This window comes from Eurosta solidaginis, chromosome 2 (assembly GCF_040869045.1).
Source record: "Eurosta solidaginis isolate ZX-2024a chromosome 2, ASM4086904v1, whole genome shotgun sequence".
Taxonomy (NCBI): Eukaryota; Metazoa; Arthropoda; class Insecta; order Diptera; family Tephritidae; genus Eurosta; species Eurosta solidaginis.
In genome coordinates, this window is record NC_090320.1 from 225,606,830 (window position 1) to 225,629,724 (window position 22,895).

At 38.1% G+C, this 22,895-nt stretch overlaps 1 protein-coding gene across 5 annotated transcripts in view; it reads left to right on the forward strand.

Annotated features, from left to right (window-relative positions):
* Nucleotides 1–22,895, forward strand: part of LOC137240644 (uncharacterized) — a 109,288-nt gene that overhangs the window by 82,260 nt on the left and 4,133 nt on the right. For 4 of the 5 annotated variants that reach the window (XM_067767145.1, XM_067767146.1, XM_067767147.1 and 1 more), the window contains exons 2-4: nucleotides 10,499–11,696; nucleotides 15,915–16,166; nucleotides 17,912–18,861. In XM_067767145.1, coding sequence (XP_067623246.1) covers nucleotides 10,976–11,696; nucleotides 15,915–16,166; nucleotides 17,912–18,861 — 1,923 coding nt within the window. In that variant the 5' untranslated portion in view covers nucleotides 10,499–10,975. The remainder of the gene's footprint in view (nucleotides 1–10,498; nucleotides 11,697–15,914; nucleotides 16,167–17,911; nucleotides 18,862–22,895) is intronic. The other variant, XM_067767149.1, reaches the window with a different exon arrangement.

Below are 22,895 nucleotides of genomic sequence, written 5' to 3' on the forward strand. Positions count from 1 at the left end.
AACGAAGTCTTTTACTATTTTGAAATTATGGCTGCCAACAGTAGCATGGTTGCCAAGACGTAAATGCGCTGACTCTTTGCTTGATGACAGCAGGTACTTCGTTTTGTCCTCATTCACCATCAAACCCATATTTTCCGCACGTTTGGGCCGATGATATCAATGTCGTCAACATGCGTCAGTAATTGCATGCTCTCATAGAATATTGTTCCAGAGCGGTTTAGAACTGCAGCTAGTATTTATTTCTGCAACATCAAATGAAACCTCGTTTAGTTTCGAACGGGTCGGAGAGGTCTTTCCCTATTCTAACTGAGCTGGCTGGCGGTGTTGCTCAACGTCACTTTGCACAGCCGGAAAACCAGATTCAGACATACTTACTCCTCGCCGCCGTATTTGACTAGCTCCACAGGCAAGCCATCAGCGCTCGCTGCCTTGTTTTTTTACAGCGTCATTACCTCTGACGCTATCGTATCCAAAACGATCGTCGTTTGTCTGTTTGTAACACGGTTAGCAATATGACAGACAAAACGATGACGTTATCTCGGCTTTCTGTATCAAGAACAGCTATTGTGCAAGTGAAAACAGAATGTACGAAACAAAGACAAAACCGACAATTGATTTCGCCAACGCAGGTATCGTTCGTTAAGCATCTCTTTCGTTAAACAGAATAGACTGTTAATATGGTTATCGCTTCTCTTATTGCGGGAACATTTATTTTATCATCATCGATTGCGGGCTTGAGCTTCTCATCTGCGCTGAGCGTTTCATCGCTCTCACAACATCGCTATTATTTCAAAGCATGAACCCATATTGAAGATGTGGATAGAAATGCGCCTCAATCAACCCAAAAATATGTTTTGTAAAATATCGATATCAAAATCACTCCTACGAATCATCATATAATTGAATTTTTATCTAATCGGAAAAAGCTTCATACTAATTTACCCACCCTATCGTTCAAACATGTAATATATCTACTAAGTACTTAGTTGTTGAATTTTATACGGAGTTCATAATTAGTTATGGCTTTGATATAATTTATATTATTCCACTTTTATTCGTAGCACAGCGCTCAAGTCATACACGTGAGTGCTTTGTACATCCGTTTGTACCTATTAAATTTTTTTTTTGGCGAATAGGTGAATAGAGAAAGGGGGTTCCGAAAAAAATTAACACACTTTTTGTTGAATGGTTAAAATAAATAATATATATAAGTTATATTTAGTTTATATAGATGGGAGGAAATTTTCTCAAAACTTTCGGGTGTTTTTCGAAATATTTCGGGATTTTTTTTGGGTCTATTTTGGAACTTTCTACGAACCACTTCAGGATTATTTTCGGGATCATTTTGAAACTTTGCTGAGATCGTTTCAGGGTTATTGTGAAAACAATTTCCATGTTCTCTTTTATATCACATACCGGATCATTTTCGGACTATTTTTGGAGCTCTTGAGCTAGACCAGTCCTAGAATATGTTTCAGAAGTATGAAACCCGCGTAATCTCAGATTTATTTCAAGGGGTGGTAAAAATAGTCCGTATATACCACCGATCACTTCGAATTTTTCAGACAACAATATTTGCTATATACGAAAGCATATGGTGAAATTTGAAAGTTCTAGCTGTTAAAATGGGGCAGAAATTACGAAAAGTTTCTTATTCGAACAATCCGTTGTATGTGATATATGTACTTACTATATATACCACCGATATATAAAATTTCTTCAGACAACAATGAATGCTCCATACGTAAGCATTTTGTGAAATTTGAAGCCTCTAGCTGTTAAAATGGGACAGAAATAACGAAAAGCTTCTTATCTGAACAATCCGTTGTGGGGGATATATGCTATATACTTAACCCTTTTTTTCAGACAACAATATGAGCGATGTACGAAAGAGTATGGTGAAGTTTGATGCTTCAATCTGATAAATTGAGGAAGATACGACAAAAATCCTCTTTTCTGAAAAACCGGGTGTATGGCGGATATATGTGATAGTGGTCCGATCCGGCCGGTTCCGACAAATGTCTATTCGGACACCTAAATATACCGGCTCGCCAAATTTTATCAAGATATCTCAAAATATTAGGGACTAGTTAGCATACAAAGAGACAGACGGTCAGACGGACATGGCTAAACCAAATCAGCTCTTGATCCTGATCATTTCGGTATACTTATTGGTGGGTCTATCTATTTTCCTTTAAGGGCTTACAATTTTGAAATTCGTGACAATCTTAATAGACCATTTCATTTTCATGAATGCTATAAAAACAATTTTTAGGGTGGGTGGCTTGGGAACGCGTCTTCCCAACCTTCCATGCAGCACAACTAAACGTTTAATTTCAAAACGTTGCCTAAAGTCGTGCACTTCATTAAAAGAGCATGAACCATTTCTTGTCTCTTTTGAGCCACAACGCCTTACCATGAATAGCAGACTTGATGTGCCTAAGCATATCACCAATCTATTTATGAAAGACCGCTTTCTAGAATGAAAATTGATGTCGTAATTTTCACGAATCATAGTCACAAATTAATTTTTGCTTGAGTTAATTGAAATTAGAATTTTCTTAACGTTTGCATTTTCTAAAAATTTTGTTTTTTTGAAATACGGTTAGAACAGGCGTAGTTTCGGCGCATATATGTAATTCGATCATATTAAAAATCGATTAGAAACTAGTATCTGTTATCGATAGGAAATAAAATAAAAAAATTAAATTAAAAAAATTTAAGCATTTCTTTATATACATAAATGGACAAAAATCAGCGAAAAATGTGGCCTTATTTAAAGACATATTCTTTCTGATTTTTGTCTATTTATATAAAGGAAATGCTTAAATCTTTTTTATTTTCTCATTTTGTTCCTTTGTCGCGGTGTCTTAACCTATCTGTGAAGTTTCACGTTTGTAGCTCAATGAGAAGTTACTTAAAAATCGATCGCAAGATTCCCTCCGTTCCGTAAGATTTTTCTAAATATCTCGATTCGTGCGCCCCCTAGCGGAAATTTTTATTATGCGTTTTATACTGTCATCGGCCTCTGAATTAAGCTTGAAATTTCAAATCTCTAAAAGCCAGTTTAAGTTCTCATCTAATTATTTCGATCCCTGCGCCACCTAACGGGTTTTTCGTTTTTGTTGCATTGTCTCGGTGTCTTAACCTATATGTCAAGTTTCACGTTTGTAGCTCAATGAGAAGTTACTTAAAATCGATTACAAGATTTGTAAATGTAAATGCAGACAAACATTCAACCGACCTAATATAAAGGAAGTAAAAATAACTGATTGCATTTTCAAAAATGGAATTCCCCACCATTAGCGGGAGAAAATTTCACACTGTGTGATAATATGCATAACTGTAAAATACTAGCTAGGGAGCTATTTACCTCAAATCAATATAATCTAAACCAAATTTAAACTGAAACAACGTAAAAGTTTTGCTAGCGCTTTATTTTACTAAAATTTCCATTAAAATCTTTCAAGTACAGATGGAAAATACGTAAATGGAGAAATATTTTGTTAAGTATTTATTTTAGTGGCGAGCTTCGCTTCCACACCAACGGTCCTGCGTTCAAGCCATGGAAAAAAATTTAGCAAAAAGTTATCTATGGGACCAACTTCAAGAAATCGATACCAATGGGATGCTATCGTACTATTTTTTAAGCAGAAATCTATGCCAAATAAGTTTGCGTTAGAGAAAGTCTATGGCCCGATTTTTCAGTGCGAGTTTAAACTACAGTTAAAGGTGACTAGAGTTTAGCGCTACCACTTTGACTGCTTAAGCTGATAGAGTAAGAGCCCGTGACGGCCAGACCGTTGTCATTTTATAAAAGTTGAAATTTCGAGAGTGCATACTTGGCCTATTATAAAACTTGAGTCATGGTGGCTTTAACAGATATCATGCAAAAATTTTGCAGAAAAAATGGACATTTCTTTCATTTTATAAATACTGATTTTCATATATGGTCTTCGTCACGATATAAGAAGCCACTAGCCTCATTGCCAGACACTTTCCATAGTGGCTTTGTCCAGCCAGACACTGAGAGCCCGTGACTCTCTTAGACTATGAGATGAGCAGCAAAATTTTATGATATCGAACAAAGTGGCAAAGTTAAACTCTAGTTAATTTTAACTGGAGTTTAAACTCGCCCTGAAACACGGGCATAGGAAGATGCTATCTTCGAGGATTATCCTCATTATGTCAAACGCCAAGGCAGCCTTATGTGCCTTGTAGTCTTACACAATTACTTCTCAGGAAGTGGATGAATACATTGGAGTCCTAAATGATCTGCGAGCCAAAAAACAAGGTTTTGGTAGGATGGGTTCCCGGACATCAGGGAAGATAATGAACAGGCAGACTACTCAGCCAAGCAGAGCTTCCGTGGAATCATAAAGGCACCCACTAGTGACTGGAAATAAGCAGTTCGGACAGTACTGGATTGAAGACCCCAGCAACGAGATTATCAGCCAAACTCATTAATCTAAGCAGAGAAGACTTATGAATTCTCACTGGGTACGGGACACTAGTCTACGATATCAATCTTAGTAAGTTCAATCTTACCGATACACAAATATGCCGCTTTAATGAGCTGGAATATGAAACGCCCGGGCGGGCCGTAGACTGCGCCCACACGTATGGTAGGAAATTGTCATAGCCCTCTAGACATCTCCATCGTAAGCGCAGGGCTTGTAAACTATGTAAACTGGCAGCCGATGGTAACCACATACCCATACTCCTCTCGCTTGAGCGACCAGGCGAATTCATCACATTTGAGAAACGCAATTTTATCAACTTAAAAAAGGAACTACTATGAAGCATACACAGACAATATTTTTGCTGCCCTTCCAATCCCGACTGACGTCCGTCAAGAGAAATTTGGTTTCCGCAAGTTCATTGAATCCGCATCTGCTGGCTTAATTCCTGTTGGAAGAATTCCGGAAACCCGGACCAACTTTCCAAAGGAAGACGTCACTTAAGCGAGAGAACGTGACCTTTTAAGACAGCAAGACCCCCGAACCAGGGACATAAACGTGCAGATCAGACAGCTTGATGACAAACAGAAGCGAGTCAAATGAGAGCAACATCTAAAGGACTATAACCGCATCCCTGAAAAATATAAAAAGGCTAGGGTGGTACCGCTAATAAAGCTTAGGAAGTCAGCTACCGTAGGAGACTCATATCGTCCAATATCTCTTCCATTGCCAGTAGTCAAGACATTCGAAGCCGTCCTGCTACATAGCACCACCACCGCTCTAAAAGCCATGAACACACAAATATCAATCACAGTACGTTACTGCAAGAATTGGAAGAGCCCACCTTCTCTGTTTAAAACTGTGTACTGCGAATTGTTTGTGTTGTCGATAGGCATCGGTCCAGTTCAGGTATGTAACATGCAAACCCAAAAAAAAAAAAAAAATAGGGGTGCCACAGCATGGTTAGTATCCCCACTTTTGTTTAACATTTACATATCTAAGCTCTTCCTTCCCCAGCAGTAAGAGTTAGCATTGTGTCCTACGGCGATGACTGCGCGACACTGACACTGTCACCGACCAAAACCCAGGCGACCCTATTTTCAGCGTGGACATGGCAAATTTCGATCATATTGGACATCCACGTCGTTGACATTACCTTACCGAGTGTCCGTGTGTAACATTCGATCAAGATCTACATTTTGCCGAGTATGCAGCCGCAATTGTACCTAAAGTCCAGAGCCATAACAAAATCCCAAAATCCTTAAGTCACTCGCTGGCAGCACATGAAGCTAAGACAAAGAAACTGTCATAGCCACATATAAATTGGTAATTTTCTTGTATGCTACGCATTCCTGATATGGACGCCGAACCTAAAAGAAACTCACTGGTGGAAAGTGCAAGCCTGTCAAAACTTCTTCTGTCTTCTCCAAAATATCATCTACACAGTGAGGGGAGAAAACTACCCATAATAGAGAGAAATGAAATGCTGTACAAACAGGAACCTGGACATCCCAACACACATCCGTTTGAAGAGGCCCCGCATCAAAAGAACTTAAGGAGTTATCTCCGTAAGCACTATAAAGAAATTCGGCACTCAAGTAGTCAGCCGTATGCAGAAAAGCAGTATAAAATGTCCTTCAGAGTAATTCATCAAAAGTCGGCAAATTACTATGCCAACAAATACCACGTGAACCCCGTTCTCAAAGACAAATACCATAAATTCGCAGTTAAGGAAAGCAACCTCACCAGGAAGACGCGCATCATTCTAGTTCAATATAGATACAGATATTGTACTATGTTGAAACCTTACTTATTTAGAATCAACCCCAACATACCCGTTGTAAAAATGTCCTGCTTTTAACGTGTCCCAACGTGGAACCTACCATCTTTTCAATTGCAGTGTGAAACCAACGCCTCTAACATTCATATGTCTTTGGTCCAAGGTCCGTCAAGCTGGACCCCCCCCCCCCCCCCCCCCCCCCCAGGATGGATTCGAAATTTGGTAGGCCAGGTATTATGTGCTATTTATGTGCTAATTTGTTCCCAAAATAAAAAAATTTGTGCTCAAAATTTAAGTACATTTTTTTAACCTCAAAATGGAGGGTCCAGCTGGACGTCCAGCTAGACCCCCCCTCGTAAGCCCTAGGCCAAATAAAACAATTTAAATGTGGGAATTATGTGCTATTTACGTGCTCAATAGTGCCAAAAAGAATTCGGTTTTTTTGACAACTTTTAATGATTTTTTTAAAACTTCAAAAGTGGGGGGTCCAGCTGGACGTCCAGCTAGACCCCCCCGCCCTCGTAAGCACTAGGCCAAACAAAACAATTTAAATGTGGGAATTATGTGCTATTTACGTGCTCAATAGTGCCAAAAAAAATTCGGGTTTTTGACAACTTTTAATGATTTTTTTAAAACTTCAAAAGTGGGGGGGTCCAGCTGGACGTCCAGCTAGACCCCCCCCCCCCTCATAAGCACTAGGTCAAACAAAAAAATTTAAATGTGGGACTTATGTGCTATTTATGTGCTCCAACATAAGCTACGGTCCAGCTGGACGTCCAGCTAGACCCCCCCTCGTAAGCACTAGGCCAAACAAAACAATTTAAATGTGGGAATTATGTGCTATTTACGTGCTCAATAGTGCCAAAAAAATTCGGGTTTTTGACAACTTTTAATGATTTTTTTAAAACTTCAAAAGTGGGGGGTCCAGCTGGAGTCCAGCTAGACCCCACCCCCCCTCATAAGCACTAGGTGAAACAAAAAAATTTAAATGTGGGAATTATGTGCTATTTACGTGCTCAATAGTGCCAAAAAGAATTCGGTTTTTTGACAAATTTTAATAATTTTTTTAAAACCTCACTTTTGAAGTTTTAAAAAAATCATTAAAAGTTGTTAAAAACCCGAAACACATAATTCCCACATTTAAATTGTTTTGTTTGGCCTAGTGCTTACGAGGGGGGTCTCGCTGGACGTCCAGCTGGACCCCCCACTTTTGAAGTTTTAAAAAAATCATTAAAAGTTGTCAAAAACCCGAATTCTTTTTGGCACTATTGAGCACGTAAATAGCACATAATTCCCACATTTAAATTGTTTTGTTTGGCCTAGTGCTTACGAGGGGGGGGTCTAGCTGGACGTCCAGCTGTACCCACCACTTTTGATGTGTTAAAAACATTAAAAGTTATCAAAAAAACGAATCGTTTTTGGAACTATCGAGCCCATAAATAGCACAAAATTCGGCACCTATCCCTTTTCGATCTTTCCGTCTGGGTTATATGCCCCTGCTCCCCCCTTGTCAACCCTCTGTTTTTCTGGACAGACCGTAGCTTATGTTGGAGCACATAAATAGCACATAATTCCCACATTTAAATTTTTTTGTTTGACCTAGTGCTTATGAGGGGGGTCTAGCTTTTGAGGTTAAAAAAAAGTATTTAAATTTTGAGCAAAAAATTTTTTATTTTGGGAACAGATTAGCACATAAATAGCACATAATACCTGGCCTACCAAATTTCGAATCCATCGTGGGGGGGGGGGGGGGGGGGGGTTCCAGCTTGACGGACCTTTTGGTCCACCCTGTTGAAACTGCAAGTTATGTGTATAGAATATTCTTCGTTGCCATATACATAAGTGTGGCTGCTTGCTGTTTTTATACTCAGCTGAGCAGAGCTCACAGAGTACATTTGTTCGCATAACGGTAATCCGTAACGGCATAAACTAATCGAGATAGATATAGACTTCTATATATCAAAATGATCTGGGCGAAACAAGAAATTCATTTAGACATATCCGTCCGTCCGTCGCAAAATAGAAAATTAGTAAAATTTTGGGCAATGGGCGTGGCAGGAAGGTAATTTAAAAGTTTTGCAAGCTGTAATTTGGCAGGAACGTTACTCCTATTACTGTATGTGTGCTAAAGAAAAATTAGTTAAATCGGATGACGAACACACCCACTTAAAAAAAAGAATTTAAAGTCAAACTTTAACAAAAAATTGAATATCTTTACAGTATATACATATGTAAGTAAATTATGCCAAATTCAACTCCAGTAATGATATGGTGCAAAAAAATACAAAAATAAAAGAAAATTTCAAAATGGCCGTGGCTCCGCCCTTTTTCATTTAATTTGTCTAGAATACTTTTAATGCCATAAGTCGAACAAAAATTTACTGATCCTTGTGAAATTTGGTAGAGGCATAGATTCTATGACGCTAACTGTTTTCTGTGAAAATGGACGAAATCGCTTGAAGCCACGCCCAGTTTTCATACACCGTCGACCGTCTGTCCTTCCGGTCGGCCGTTAACACGATAACTTGACCAAAAATCGATATATCTTTATTAAACATATTTCACGTACTTATCTGAACTAACTTTATCTTGGTATTAAGAATGGGCGAAATCCGACTATGACCAGGCCCACTTTTTCGATGTCGAAAATTTCGAAAAATGAAAAAATGCCATAATTCTATACCATATACGAAAAAAGGGATGAAAAATGGTGATTATATTGGTTTTTGACGCAAAATATAACTTTGGAAAAATTTTTGTAAAATGGGTGTGACACCTACCATATTAAGTAGCAGAAAATGAAAAAGTTCTGCAAGGCGAAATCAAAAGCCCTTGGAATCTTGGCAGGAATACTGTTTGTGGTATGACATATATAAATAAATTCGCGGTACCCGACAGATGATGTTCTGGGTCACCCTGGTCCACATTTTGGTCGATATCTCGAAAAGGCGTTCACCTATAGAACTAAGGATCACTCCCTTTTAAAATACTCATTACCATCTTTCATTTGATACCCATATCGTACAAACACATTCTAGAGTCACCCCTGGTCCATCTTTATGGCGATATCCTGAAATAGCGTCCACCTGTAGAACTATGGCCCACTGCCTTTTAAAATACTCTTTAATACCTTCCATTTGATACCCAAGTCATACAAACACATTCCAGGGTTACCCTAAGTTCATTTTCCTCCATGGTGATTTTCCCCTATTTTGTCTCCAAAGCTCTCAGCTGAGTATGTTATGTTTGGTTACACCCGAACTTAGCCTTCCTTACTTGTTGTTGTTGTGATTATTTACTAACAACATAAATCAAAAAAATGTAAGGCGCGATAACCTCCGAAGAGATCTAAGGCCGAGCTTCTCTTCCAATTTGCGTCGTGCTCCTCTTGATTTTCCCTACAAATTGGCCGGACGGGACCTACATGTTTTATGCCGACTCCGAACGGCATCTGCAGGGCAGATGAGTTTTCACTGAGAGCTTTTCATGGCAGAAAAACACCCGGAGCGCTTGCCAAACACAGCCGAGGGGCGACCCCGCTTAGAAAAATTTTCTTCTAATTAAAAAACCATTTCTAAAATTTTGTTGTTGCTTTGCCCGGGGTGCGAACCCAGGGCATACGGTGTGGTAGGCGTAGCACGCTACCATCACACCACGGTGGCCGCCTAACAACATAGTGATGCTAATATTCGCCACAATATTTTGATTATTATTGTAACGAATTTTGGGGAACTCCGCTTATTTTACACCTTCTGTAAACGTTCCAATCGTTAAACTGTTGAATAAATAACTCCAATATTCAATAATGCAAAATGGTCTTTATTAGCCTACTTTGAGAGTACTTCACAACTAGTTGCGTGTTTAAATCAAACTGCTTACTGACTTCGCAGCTTGCCCTGCTTTTATACTCTCCGTTGCCTCGTTCACCCATTTCGTCTAAGGTCTAGTAACTTCGTGAACTTCATACTTGGTTACCAGCCATATATGTACATGTATATTTGTAGTTTGTAGCCATATGCGTGTGTATGTGTGAGTACTACTTCGGCTGATGATTACATGTGTTTATGAGTATCTCTCCGTTGCCTTGTATGTATGTATAAATGATGAATGATTTGTTTACGTACATACGAGTGGCTGCTTAGTATCGGATTAGGGATGCTAGTATCACTTAGTGATGTGAATATTCGTCACATTATATTCTCTAGGACTACTTATTTGAATTCTCAATAATAAATTAATTGAAAATTTACTTTTACAGGGAACTTTGATAAGGCAACAGCTTGTTTAATTAAAGTTACAATAGTAATTTTGTCGAGAGATTAGAAAATATTTACTTACAAAACGGCGATATTGCAACTTTGACGTCACTAAAACAAACATAGAGAAACATCAAATCAAAATCAGTCATTACACTTGCACAAGTTCAATACAAAAAGACAACGACATTCCGATTATCAACACCGGATCTCAGGTTGACAACGGAAAAATATAATTAAAGACTCATACAACTCATCAAAAAAAAGAACAACTTAAATAAAATTAATTCTTAAAAGACTTTACGACTTTTGGTTTTTTCGAAGTAAAAAATCGTAGCAAATCAACTGCAATACTCAGCAATGAATGCGATTACCAAATATACCCGTGCACATACCCGCCTACATACCCGCAACTATCACGATATGAAATAATTTAAATACGAATAATTAAAATAAAAATTAGTTTAAGCAAATTTTGAATGGCGAAAGAATTCGTCACAAAAATCAATACGATAACCTTAAATACTTGTGAGGCAATTAAAAAAAAATTGGCTATAAAGAAAAATATTAAAGTTTTGAAAATAATAATAACAATAAAAACTATGGCAAATCTGGGTAATATACATAATATTAGAGTTGTACGTTTCTTGCTAGTGGTTAGCATAGCCACATTAACAATATTTATTTATGCCACTTACTCATCAAATGGACCCCTAACACCACCACCACAGGCGCACGCACTGTTAAGATCGATCTCCGATGATGGTGGTGGTGATGGGAAAATGCCACAATTAGAAGCAGCGAATAAACGTAGTGATACATCATTGAAAGCTTTGGGTGTTAATAATAATTTTGATAGTTCTGGTTTGGAGATAAGCAACAACAATCATCTAGATTGGGTGGCGGCGGCGGCGCCACAAGGTGTTAGTGAAGCAAGCCTTTTAAAAATGAATCGGAATGCTGCTGTTATACCCGAGACTAGCGCTGGTGGTAGTGGTGGTAGCGGTTTGACTAATGGTGCTGGTAGTGCGGCGAAATCGCTTTCCACCAATATAGTGGCCAAAAAACAGCATCAGCATCGTGAGCCCACAATCGACGTGGACACTGTTATTGAAGAAACGGGCGACGATGATGACATGGAGCGTTTCGGTAATGATTTGTTAGAGGATGGTGGTGCGCAAAATATCGATAATGTTTTAGGTAAGTGGCACAATTTTTTTATTGTATACTAGCAGACCCGGCAGACGTTGTTCTGCCATAAATTTTGTCTATCTGCATACATTTTAATAAGCTTTTTCCGTCTAACTCTGCCCTCCACCTCTTCACTTTTTCTTAATCCTTTTTCACTCCTCCCTCCGTCTGTTTCGCTTCATCTATGTCTACCTTCGTCTCACTCTATCTCTTTCTCAGTCTCCTTCCCTCTTTTCTCTTTTTTCTTCTCTCAAGTTCTTCTCATTTTTCTTCATCGCTCATTGCCAGTCCCAGAGGGTGGTATGCATTTTGTTCCAGTCCCATTCTGAGTCCCAATCCCACTCCGAGTCTCAGTCCTAGTACTAATCCCAGTCCCAGTCCGCTTCTGGTCTACTTCCCGGAAAAAAGGATCGTAAATACTAATAACTATAGGCAAATTTATATTATATACCAACTTTCAGGCAAATCGAATAGGACGTATGTAAATAGGTATGTGGGTATTATTATACTCAGCTGAGCAGAGCTCACAGAGTATATTAACTTTGTTCGCATAACGGTAATCCTTAACGGCATAAACTAATCGAGATAGATATAGACTTCTAATGTCAAAATGATCTGGGCGAAAAAAGAAATTTATTTAGCCATGTCCGTCCGTCCGTCCGTCCGTAAACACGATAACTTGAGTAAATTTTGAGATATCTTGATGAAATTTGGTACGTAGGTTTCTGGGCACTCATCTCAGATCTCTATTTAAAATGAACGAAATCGGACTATAACCACGCCCACTTTTTCGATATCGAAAATTTCGAAAAATCCAAAAGGTGCGATAATTCATTACCAAAGACGGATAGGGCGATGAAACTTGATAGTGGGTTGACCTTATGACGTAGAACAGAAAACTAGTAAAGTTTTGGACAAGGGGCGTGGCACCGCCCACTTTTGAAAGAAGGTAATTTGAAAGTTTTGCATGCCGTAATTTGGCAGTTGTTGAAGATAACATGATGAAATTTGGCAGGAACGTTACTCCTATTACTATATATGTGCTAAATAAAAATTAGCAAAATCAAATGAAGAACACGCCCACTTCAAAAAAAAAATTTTAAAAGTCAAACTTTAACAAAAAATTGAATATCTTTACAGTATATAAGTAAATTATGTCAACATTCAACTCCAGTAATTATATAAAAAAGGGAGTTGAACCCAGGGCATACGGTGTGATAGGCGGAGCACGCTACCATCACACCACGGTGGCCGCCCCAGTAATTATATGGTGCAACAAAATACAAAAATTAAAGAAAATTTCAAAATGGCCGTGGCTAGAATACTTTTAATGCCATAAGACGAACAAAAATTTACTGATCCTTGTGAAATTTGGTAGAGGCATAGATTCTATGACGCTAACTGTTTTCTGTGAAAATGGACGCAATCGGTTGAAGCCACGCCCAGTTTTCATACACCGTCGACCGTCTGTCCTTCCGGTCGGCCGTTAACACGATAACTTGACCAAAAATCGATATATCTTTATTAAACTTAGTTCACGTACTTATCTGAACTAACTTTATCTTGGTATTAAAAATGGGCGAAATCCGGCTATGACCAGGCCCACTTTTTCGATGTCGAAAATTTCGAAAAATTAAAAAATGCCATAATTCTATACCAAATACGAAAAAAGGGATGAAAAATGGTGATTAGATGGTTTTTTGACGCTAAATATAGCTTTGGAAAAAATTTTGTAAAATGGGTGTGACACCTACCATATTAAGTAGAAGAAAATGGAAAAGTTCTGCAGGGCGAAATCAAAAGCCCTTGGAATCTTGGCAGGAATACTGTTCGTGGTATTACATATAAAAATAATTTCGCGGTACCCGACAGATGATGTTCTGGGTCACCCTGGTCCACATTTTAGTCGATATCTCGAAAAGGCGTTCACCTATAGAACTAAGGATCACTCCCTTTTAAAATACTCTTTAATACCTTCCATTTGATACCAATGTCATACAAACATATTCCAGGGTTACCCTAGGTTCATTTTCCTACATGGTGATTTCCCCCTATTTTGTCTCCAAAGCTCTCAGCTGAGTATGTAATGTTCGGTTACACCCGAACTTATCCTTCTTTACTTGTTAATTCATGTCTTTATTTCGGCTTCGCATCAGTTTTGCCAGGCTGATGCGTCTAAATCGAATATCACAATTAAAATTACTTTAAAGTTCTCAGGTCCACGTTTTAATCTCAAGAGCGTAGGACCCGGGATAAAAAGTATCCTATCCTGGTTCTAAGCTACCTCTCCACCAATTTTCAGCCAAATCGGTTCATCCGTTCTTGAGTTATAAATAGTGTAATTAACACCACTTTCTTTTATATATACAGATTTTGTTCAAAGGAAACGCGGAGGCCAAAAATCTACGTAATATCCTCTCAAAATGTCCAACTGCACATCGATAAGCGAAACGCAAGCTGAGCGCCAACTAGTGGCGAAATCGGAGTAGTTCTAATGGAGACTTTCCAGATTGCACCATAGAACCACTAACAGCCAAAGATCGTAGGTTAAGTTGAGAGGGCGTGCTTGGGAATTTCGCACACTTTTACTCGGCGACATTTTTCTCCAAAGTGAGGGTCCTTAGTGGGTCTCAATGAACCACTTGCTTTCTCACTTCCCAACCTCTGCCTGATTGTCGAAAAACCGTGCGTTTAGAAATCTGAATCGTCCTTTTTGCAGTCCTAGGACATCGACAGGGTAAGTGATCAATTCCTGTTCTTCCTCATCCTGACAGCTTCTGCTGAGAGAGCTTGTTTGTATGTGCCACCGTGGGAGCATTGGTGTAATACTGCAATGACCTCTAATGACACCCGTACGTTAGTTCCTTTTCTATCCACACATAGGCCATAAGGACCTTGAGATCTGGCAATTATGCCGCTACGACTGATTTACGTGCAGATGCTTTGAGTACACTCAAGCCACAGTTCTCTTTATCTTTTTCGAGCCGTCTGTGTAGATTGTAATGTCCCTGCCACTACCTAGGCCGCCATTTTGTAGGAAAAACCGAAAGGAGCACGACGCAAATTGGAAGAGAAGCGCGGCCTAAAATCTCTTCGAAGGTTATCGCACCTTGTATTTACTTATATCAGAATATTTTGCCCAGTTTGTTTCTCGGATTTCTAAACGGGAGAGAGACTTCTGCGGATGATATCCGGATTTCGTAAATCGATAATACTCCGCAAAATATGTGGGGAGTGTCTTTATTGCTACAAAAAGGAATATTTCTGGGCTCGCTTGAAACACAGCGGCGATATATAATGAGTAAGAAATATGCTATCACTGCTCCGTTACTTTGTCCCGTCGAGGATTGCTTCCATCGACCCCAATTCGTATCATATATTTTATCTGGTTTCTCATAGAACGGCTTCTTATTAAGGTGGGTTGCACCACCTATTGGTGCAAATAACTGTTGAAATAACTTGCCGGATTGAAGCGAGACGCTCGTTCACAGTCGTAAACGACAGTCAGCGAGGCTCTCTTCAAATTTGCGTCGTACTTCTTTTAAATTTTCCCCAAAGACTGGCGGGACGGGAGCAAGCAGACGAATTTGTTCTCTAATTAAAGAAAAAAACAGTTTTTAAAGATTTTGATGGTGCTTCTCCCTGGAATCGAACCCAGGACCTTTGGTGTGGTAGGCGAACACGTAACCGCCACAATACGGCACCAGCAATTTAAGAGGCTTTGTAATATCACTGCAGTGAGGCATACTTGTCGAAAAAGACGATCTGAGGGTCCGAGGGATTAAAAAATCGTTCCTATGGCAGTCGTGCTTGTCCCATATGGTGCTAGTATCGACGTGGACCGGATTCATGTCCTTCAAAAAGCATCATCCGTAAGACTTTCACAAACGAAAGGTGACTGTTTTTCAGTTACAAGACTTGTTTTCGCGTTTCATTGGAAGCAGTTTTACTTGGCTGGATCTAAGCTCAGCGCACAACCCGGTTGCGTGATTGTTAAGTAATACCACAATTATAGCGCTAGCTGCGCGCTCGCAATTTAATCTCATGGTGAGCAAACGCTACAAACCATAGTGAGTTGAGTATCTCCGAGAGGACTCGGTACCTCATCTCTTTTCCCCACGTCTCTGAGTTTCACACGGAGCGATTACCGTATCCTGCACCTGGGTTACTCATGTTGCCCCAGCACGATCGAGTTTGAAACTTATGTTGTTTGTTTTCCATTTTCAGTAGTCGGCAGCATAAACAACTCAAACACTTCAAGTGCTCAACAAAATAATGGTGGATTGCCACAAGAACAATCAAGGACATCACAAGGACATTTGGATCAGCAAATGAAAGCGAATGAAAAATCTATAGATAATACCAATAATGCGGATAAAATACTTGATACAGATGTTATGATACCAACAACAAATCTGCAAAAGTTCATAGAAAATGCTGATAAAATATTAAAGAATATTACAACAACGAATGAGGAATGTAAGCAAAAAAAAATGTTTTTAAAATTTTATATCATTTCCAGTTGTAAATGAGAAAGCGTCAGTTGGAAGTAAGATGTGTTGATTGAAGTCAGTTGTAAATTAGAAAGCATCCAATGTAAATGCGATGGCGTCTTATGAAAATGAGAATAGTCAATTCTAAATACGAAAGCGTTCCTTGGATTTGGGAAGCGTCATTTGCAAATGAGAGTGTTAAATGAAAATGCGAAAGCGTCATTTGTATTTGAGAATGGTCAGTTGGAAATGAGAAACTGTCCGATTTAAACGCGAACGCGTCATATGCAAAAAGGAATTGGTTAGGTTCAAATGAGAAAGAATAATTCGAATATACGAAATCGTCAGTCATTTAGTTGGCGTGATATCAGTGTCGTGGATCCCTGCTGGATGAAGGTCAGTTTTCCAGCGATGCGAAGAGCAGGCGAACGATTTAAACGAATTAGTTTGGATTTGCGACAACGGGCCATGCCATTCGAGAATTGATTCAGCAGTAGCTGATGCTTAAAATGGTCAAACCAAAGTGCTGCCGTGATCGCCTATGCTGATCCCCATCGATACTTTTAGTCGGCATAAAACAAGTAGATCCCGTCCCTCCGATTTATAAAGTATTAAAAGGAGCAAAACGTAACTTGCAAGAGGAGCTCGACCTTAAATCTCTTCGGAGTTTATCGCGGCTTACATTTATTTTATTTATTTTTATCCTTAGAGGATATGTCTGGTACTACTTATATACTATATAATAGCAAATTATGCTTTCGCATTTTCATTTCATGTTTTCTCATTTGCAAGTGACTATCCTCATTTCCATATTACATTTGAATATTCTCATAATTGACACTTTCGAATTTTCATATAACGCTTTGCATTTACAATTGACTGTTTTCATTTACAACTCTTTGTTCTCAATTACAGTTGAGGCTTTTGAATTTTCATATGACGCTTTTTCGTTTAGGAGTGATGTCTCTCATTTTCAGTTGACGCGTTTACAAAAGACACTTCTCATATCCATATGGCGCTTTCGCATTTACTATTGACTATTCTCATTTACAATAGACTGCTCTCAATTACAATTAACGCTTTCGAATTCCCATACAATACTTTCTCATTTACAAGTGACACTTCTCATTTCCATATGACACTTTTGCATTTAAAATTGACTACTCTCATTTACAACAGACTGCCCTCAATTACAATTGACGCTTTCGAATTTTCATATGATGCTTACTCGTTTACAACTGACACTTCTCATTTACATACGACGCTTTCGCATTTACAATTGACTATTCTCATTTCGATATAACGCTTCCGCATTAACAATTCGCTATTCTCTTTTCCATATAAGGCTTTCTCATTTACAATTGACTATTCTCATTTGGAACTGACTGTTCTCAATTACAATTAATGCTTTCGAATTTCCATACAACGCTTTCTCATTTACAAGTGACACCTCTCATTTCCATATGGCGCTTTTGCATTTACAATTGACTACTCTTATTTACAACAGACTGCTCTTAATTACAATTGACGCTTTCGAATTTTCATATGACGTTTACTCGTTTACAAGTGACACTTCTCATTTCCATACGACGCTTTCGCATTTAAAATTGACTATTCTCATATCTATATGACGTTTTCCCATTAATATCAGAGGTTTTCTCATTTACAACTCAAAATGGTGTAGGTTATAATAATCGCTACAGATAAAATAACCAATATTTTTGTTTTCAGCCAGCAAAATATTGTCACGCATAAATGTAGCTTCCGCTAAGGACTCAACAGTAAATAAAGAACAGCGATCTGAAGAAAAAGTCAACAGTGATGGGAATAGTGGCAAAGATGGCGATGGTGTTGCTGAATATACAAACAATGATGATACGTTGCCTCCATCTGTAGTTATGACTATAAAACGTCCTGGTAGCAATGTACAACAAACGCAACATGAGCCACACAAGCAAAAAACACCAATAAAACCAACCGAAAATCATGCTGTAGCCAAACCGAAAACGCCAATTATTAACCATCTTACAACGAGTCAAAATCAGAGCGATCACACAAAAGGCATAGCTTTGAAAGAATTTTATGAAACGGGACATTTAAGTGAAGAAATAAACTTTGCTAAAGTTTGTCCCAAAAATGGTGAAGAATTAAAGCTACTCATACTTATCACGTCGGCGCCAAATCATGGCGAGGCGCGTCTAGCCATACGACAAACTTGGGCACATTATGGTACGCGTCGTGATGTTTCGATTGCTTTTGTTTTGGGACGTACTGAAAATCAGAGTATATACAAAGAACTGAGTATAGAAAATTTTATATATGGTGATATGATACGTGGGAACTTTATTGATTCATATTCGAATTTAACATTAAAAACCGTATCAACATTGGAGTGGGTTGATGCACATTGTCGTCAGGCTAAATTCATTTTGAAAACAGATGATGATATGTTTATAAATGTGCCGAAGTTATTGCAATTTATCGATGGCCATGCTAAACAGAAACGTGTCATATATGGACGTTTGGCAAAGCAGTGGAAGCCAATTAGAAATAAGAAATCAAAATATTATGTATCGACAGAACAATTTAGTCAACCAATATTTCCAGCATTTACAACTGGGCCAGCGTATTTACTAACAAGCGATGTTGTACATTCCCTGTATGAACGGGCACTTCAGCAGGTGGGTAAAAACATATAAATACATACATAAGACACAGGTGCACAGGTTATAGATCATACCTGCTTTAACCAGGGCCCGTATCGTGTTATACGATCCGTCATAGAAATATATTTTCAAAATCACAGTAGGTACGAAATGTTGGACCGAATTAGTCACATTCCAACAAACATTGAATTTAGATAAAGATTAGAGGAAGACTCTAGAAACAAAGGGCTCTCAAACAAAATGGGACCTAATTGTTAAATGGAGAAAAATTATAGTTCTCCAATTATGCTCGACTCGATTACTAGCAATTTCTCGATCTAACAATTTTTTTACGTGCCTACCTAAAAACTCTCTAGCGTTAGAAACTATGTTTGCTGGGATATATAAACAAGTTAACATGCGTGCTTATGAGATCCATAATCTACTATCATTTTTAAGAATTGCTTGACAGATGAAAGTTTATAGTTTGAATCATGGTATCAAGTAATTCCTTGTCAGTAGAGGTCCGTAAATCTTTAGTAGAACTTTTCTCTCGAGCACTCCTAGAGCCGCCTCATTTGGTGTTGTCATGGTCCATGCTTTTGCATCATATAGCAAGACGGGTAAGATAAGTGAGAGAGCACTTTACTTTTCAACTGCCTACCCAGTCCAAAGTAGCATGTATTGGCAAGAGTGATTCTTCGCTGGATTTCAAAGCTGATGTTGTTGACTGTGTTTATGCTGGTTCCCAAATAAACGAAGTCTTTTACTATTTCGAAATTAGCCAACAGTGGCGTGGATACCAGTTAGGATAAGGATACATATCTTTATTTTCAGGTAGCCAGACTGCTATCAAATCTCTTTGCTCTTACTCGTTCAGTTCTGAACTAACAATAAACTGTCGCCGAAATCTTCAAGAGATGGCCCAACAAAACTGCGTACCCCTCACTTGGGTCCAGGGGCACAGGCAAATCTAGGGTATTGCAAACGAATTCGCCAGGCAGGGTACGACCAGGCATAGTCTTCCTTACCAAAACGCTATGCAGGGTATGCCTCCTGCCACATGCAAGCTAATGCTAAAGGAGCTCATCCACGAAAAGTGGCTACAAACGTTGGGGTGTCGGACATCGAAGGAAACCTGACCAAAATGGGATCCTAAAAGAACCCGTCACGTTTACAATCTAAGAAGGGTTATAATTTCCACACTTGTAGGAGTACTAACTAGGCAATGCCTTACAGGTAGACATGTTGAAAAATTAGGAGCGCCTTATCGTCGAAAAGGAGGAAACGGCAGTTCACCTTATATGCAACTGCGCGACGCTAAGTGGCACAAGGCAGAGCTCTTTCTCGGAGTTCCCTTTGTGTTGAATCTGCGCCAGATCGTGCAGTTTGACATCAAGGACTTGGTAGCTTTTATCAGGTCTCAAGGGAAGTAAATGAAGTCTTTTTGTGGTGTCACAACGCGGCTAATGTCACTGGCCTAGCCCTCGGGCAGCCACTTCAACCTAACTTGCTTCCTGCAAAATAAAATTTTACAGACGAAATTTTAATTTAAGCAATTCTTTAAGTGTAGTTTTATATGGAATTTTGTGGTTTTCTTTAGAGCTGAATACGGCTCTTATGGCATAGCTATTTTATAATACACTAACTTATGCCCGTGGGTTTCACCCCACATTTCTATTATTCTACCATTACTACAACCAGATATATGCATTATTAGATATTCCATATGTATGGGAGGTGCAACGCCTACTTCTCCCTCTCCTCACATTTTCTTTGTGATGAATACTTACATAGTTATGCAGTATCAAGGATTCAATTTGTATGGGAGGTGCCATGCCTCTTTTATATATCGTAATTATTTTTAGTGTATTACCATCCTTGGAAGGTTTCTAGTGGATGTTCGAAATTTGCTTGGGATCGGTCGATCCGTCCAGGATGCAACCCGAACTATACCTATATACATACATACTTAATTTGAACTTTATATACATATATGTAGATAGATAGAAGATGTAGAAAGACTGAAGTTAACAACAAATTTTAACAACAACAACAACTAAACGTCCAAAAGGAATAACAGCCAAACTAAACTCTGCAGTCAAACTTTACCTGTTAAAATAACCTAAGTTTGTACGGCAGCCATAGTTCTGAAAAGTCCCATACCAGTTATCATTATCCTACCATTACTACATCCAGAGATATGCAGTATGATATATTCCATTTGTATGGGAGGTGCTACGACCCTTCTCCCTCACCCCACATTTTCTTGGTGGTGTTAGGGATTGATCTCATATAATTCCTTACTGAATTTCAATGTTCTAGCAAGAATACCTTCAGAGTTATGCAGTACCACAGATTCCATTTGTATGGGAGGTGCCACCCCTCTTTTATATATCGAAATTATTTTTAGCCTACGACCCAGCCAGCATTTTTTGAAAATTTTGATCAAAAAATATTTAAATATCATACCCCAAGATGATTAAAAACGTTCAAATTTAAAAGCATTTTCTGTTCCAAAATTAAGGTATCGTCGGGAGAAAAATGTACCTTAGATGTGATTATTCTTGAATAATCATTTATGATTCCTATTTCGAAACGCTTTTTATTCATATTTAATATCATTGTAAAATTGAGCTTTAATTGATTTAGAGTAATATTTGACTGCTTTTCACAGTAATTTTCTGATCATATTCGTGAACATATTTCAATCGTGTTGGTTGAGATTTTTGAATCATTATACCTTTTATGAAAATGAAATGGTATATTAATTTCGTCACGAAACCCAAAATTGTAAGTCCTTAAAGGAAAATAGATAGACCCACCATTAAGTATACTGAAATAATCAGAATGAAGAGCTGAGTTGATTTAGCCATGTCCGTCTGTCTGTTTGTATGCAAACTAGTCCCTCAATTTTTGAGATTTCTTGATAAAATTTGGTGAGCAGGTGTATTTGGGTGTCCGATTAGACATTTGTCGGAACCGGCTTGATCGGACCACTATAGCATACATATATCCTTCATACAACCGATTTTTCAGAAAAAGAGGATTTTTGTAATATCTTACTCAATTTAACAGATTGAAGCTTCAAACTTCACCATATACTTTCGTATATTGCACATATTGTTGCCTAAAAAAATTGATGAGATCGGTCGTATATATAGTATATATATGGTGGTATATATAGTATATACTATATGGTGGTATATATAGCATATATATATAGTATATATATATATATATATTCGCAATTTTAGCCCCATTTTAACAGCTAGAAGCTTCAAATTTCACCGAACGCTTACGTATATGGCATATATTGTTGTCTGAAAAAATCATAGAGATCGGTTGTATATATAGTATATATCTCATACAACCGATTGTTCAGATAAGAAACTTTGCGCAATTTCTGCCCCGTTTTAACAGCTAGAAGCTTCAAATTTCACCAAATGCTTACGTATATAGCATATATTGTTGTCTGAAAAAATCATAAGAGATCGGTGGTATATATATTATATACTTCATACAAACTGTCATTTTTGCCCCTTTTTTACGGATAGAAGCTTCAAAATTCATCAAGTTTCATCAAATAGTTACGTTTACTTCATATATTTTTGAAATACGTGATTCGTAGTCCTAGTTTTTACATGCAGACCACAAAAAACGTGAAGCTTTGCATCCTCACACAAAGTACCTACCTATTTTTTATTTTATATTTATCTTAAAAATCGTTTAGATATGTTCAAATTTCACCAAATGTTTACGTGTATAGCATATATTGTTGTCTGCAAAAATCATAGAGATCGGTGGTACATATATTATATACCCCATATAAACTGCATTTTTTTGCCCCTTTTTTACGGCTAGAAGCTTCAAAATTCAAAACATTTCATCAAATAGTTACGTTTACGTCATATATTGTTGAAATACGTGATTCGTAGTCATAGTTTTTACACGCAGACCACAAAAAACCTGAAACTTTGCATGCTCACACAAAGTACCTACCTATTTTTTATTTTTTATTTATCTTAAAAATCGTTTAGGTATGTAGATCTGTTCACTAGATATTTCTT